Source organism: Abrus precatorius, unplaced genomic scaffold (assembly GCF_003935025.1).
Source record: "Abrus precatorius isolate BTA unplaced genomic scaffold, Abrus_2018 Scaffold3, whole genome shotgun sequence".
In the NCBI taxonomy this organism is placed as follows: Eukaryota; Viridiplantae; Streptophyta; class Magnoliopsida; order Fabales; family Fabaceae; genus Abrus; species Abrus precatorius.
In genome coordinates, this window is record NW_020874373.1 from 9,356,918 (window position 1) to 9,359,473 (window position 2,556).

Here is a 2,556-nt window from a genome sequence, read left to right on the forward strand (position 1 = left end):
ATCAGTTCTAATAGTGAAATCTGTTCCCGGCATCAGCAAAACGTGATCATATTATACACTCTACTGCCACTAAATAAAAAGATACTCTAAAAGGAACCAATTTTTGTTTACCCTTTTTGGCATTTCAATACAAAACATTTCAGGAATCATTCAATCGAAAATCTAAATGTACAAACAAATCATACCTACACTAGCCAGTGGAAGACTGTCAATATCCCCAATATCTGCATATAGTCCTGGACCCCAAGCTTCCTTTTTCTTGCACATAATAGGAATACGTGTGTGCTAATAACTGGTTGGATTGCAGAGCTAATATACTATACAGTCCCTAGTTATTACTTTCAGATTCAAAAGGGATTGGCCTTTCCACTATTGAAGATACTGATTCATCATCTGTCTCCAGTATTTTAACTACCTGATCCATTGTTGGCCTAGCATATAACTGTGGATGACAACAAATTACAGCTACCAACACATACTTCTCAAGAACTTGTGGCGGACCAAGTTCTTGCATACCATCTTCAATAACATCCAAAGCCCTATCATTTCTAACCAATGACCAAGCCAAGTCGGTGAGTGCCGAAGGTTGGCCATCGTTGTCCACATGAAGAGCCTTTTTCCCACTCAAAAGCTCAAGAAGCACAACACCAAAACTGAACACGTCACTTCTCTCAGTCAACTGTCCATACAAAGCATACTCAGGAGCAACGTACCCCATAGTTCCAGCTACCCTCGTGCTCATATGTGTCATTCCCTCAGGATTAAACTTTGCCAATCCAAAATCCGCTACCTTGGCTTCAAACATGTCGTCAAGAAGTATGTTACTAGCTTTAATATCTCTATGAATGATGGAAGGTTGAGCCCCATAATGCAAATAAGCCAAGCCCCTAGCAGTGCCTAGAGCAATCTTTTGACGTATGGGCCAACTCAATTTCTTCCTAGCAGAACCAAACAAATGATCATAAAGACTCCCATTTTGCATCAAATCAGTGACAATAATCCTCTGGTGACCCTCTAAATTAGTAGTAGCAGTACAATAACCTCTCAAGGCTACAAGGTTCACATGCCTAACACTCGCAATAACCTCTACTTCATGAGCAAAACTATCATCCCCAGAAACCGAACAATTCTTAAACCTCTTCAAAGCAACTTGAGTCCCATCATATAACACACCTTTATAAACATTCCCAAAACCCCCCCTCCCAATTATATTGTCACTAGAGAAATTCCTAGTAGCCTTCTTAATGGCATCGAAAGTGAACCTAATCAAAGTGGTACTTTGGTTCACCGAACCCAAACCCATCTCCCCTCTACCAACATCCTTCTTGTTCTTGGGCCCCAATCTAAGATAAGCCCAAAACGAACCAAGAACCAGCAACAACAAGGCCAACGTAGAAAAAACGACAATAACAACAAGTCGGTGACTGTTACCACTGGATCCATACAGATCCATCAAGAACAAGCACTTAACGATTGCAGGATTATCCAAATTGGAGAGAGAACCGGCGTAAATAGAAGCAATAGCTTTGCAATCATCGACTGATGATGGAGTGATGTACGACTCCACCTTGGACAACGTAGCGGTGCAGAGAGCACAGGATGCATCATTAACAAGAGATTGGTTACAATTAGCGGACACGGATTGAAGTTCTGAGGCAGGAACATAGGCTTGGAACTGTGACCGGGTAGTGATGTTCATGCAAGCTTGGGAAATAGAAGAGGAAGGAAGGTTACAAGAGGAGCGAATGTCGTATTGGTTGATGAAGGATTGAAGAGTGTTCCAGCAAGAGAATGTGGAGTTGGGTGGAGGGAAGAAGGATCCAGTGCGTCGGAGGTAATCGGATTGAAGAATACGGAGGGCTTGGATCACGTAAAGGCAGCGCGTGACGGGGTCCCCAAAAGAGGGTGATGAACGGAGGAGGGTGATGTTGAGGGGACATTGAACGGAGAGGGAAAGGGTTGGAAGAGTGAGGACTATGGTGAGGAAGATCAGCCACATTTGAGGGAATGGCTTTCGCAAGCTTTGCAATTTTACACCATTTTAATTTTATGCCTTCAAACTCTTTTCAACACCAGTAACAACCATTAAAAACCTTTGAAAGGTCACATGTCAAAAACAAAGGATATACTAAATTTTTATTGTCTGTTATCAAATATAAATTAAAAAATTATATTACAAATAAAATTAGTGTATTTTTTCTTTAATAAGTATTATTATTAACGTATTAAATTTAATAATGTTATATAGTTTTTTATAAATATTTATTATATATAAATCCTTATTATAATCACTGTAGAAACACGTTAGAAAAATTCTCCGTTTTAGCGCTGATGTTAATGTTGGCCACATGTTCCGGACATTTTCTAGGAACTCCCAGGCTCAGTTACCAACCTTTTTTCAAAAATGGCGTGCCTCTTGTCTTAAAATGGACTCTCTCTCTCTTTTCTTTTCTTTTTTTAATCAATACAGTCCTCATCATTAAAAAGTTTTAAAATATTAATTATTGGATAAAATAAAATAAAATGAAAAAAAATATATATATATATATAACAGAA

At 39.0% G+C, this 2,556-nt stretch overlaps 1 protein-coding gene across 1 annotated transcript; it reads right to left on the bottom strand.

The window, feature by feature from the left end:
• Positions 1-328: 328 nt before the first annotated feature.
• On the bottom strand, positions 329-1,999 carry LOC113862133 (probable LRR receptor-like serine/threonine-protein kinase RKF3). The gene has a single exon (XM_027495267.1). It carries the CDS (start codon positions 1,997-1,999, stop codon positions 329-331), a length of 1,671 nt encoding a protein of 556 aa, XP_027351068.1.
• Between the last annotated feature and the right edge of the window lie 557 nt (positions 2,000-2,556).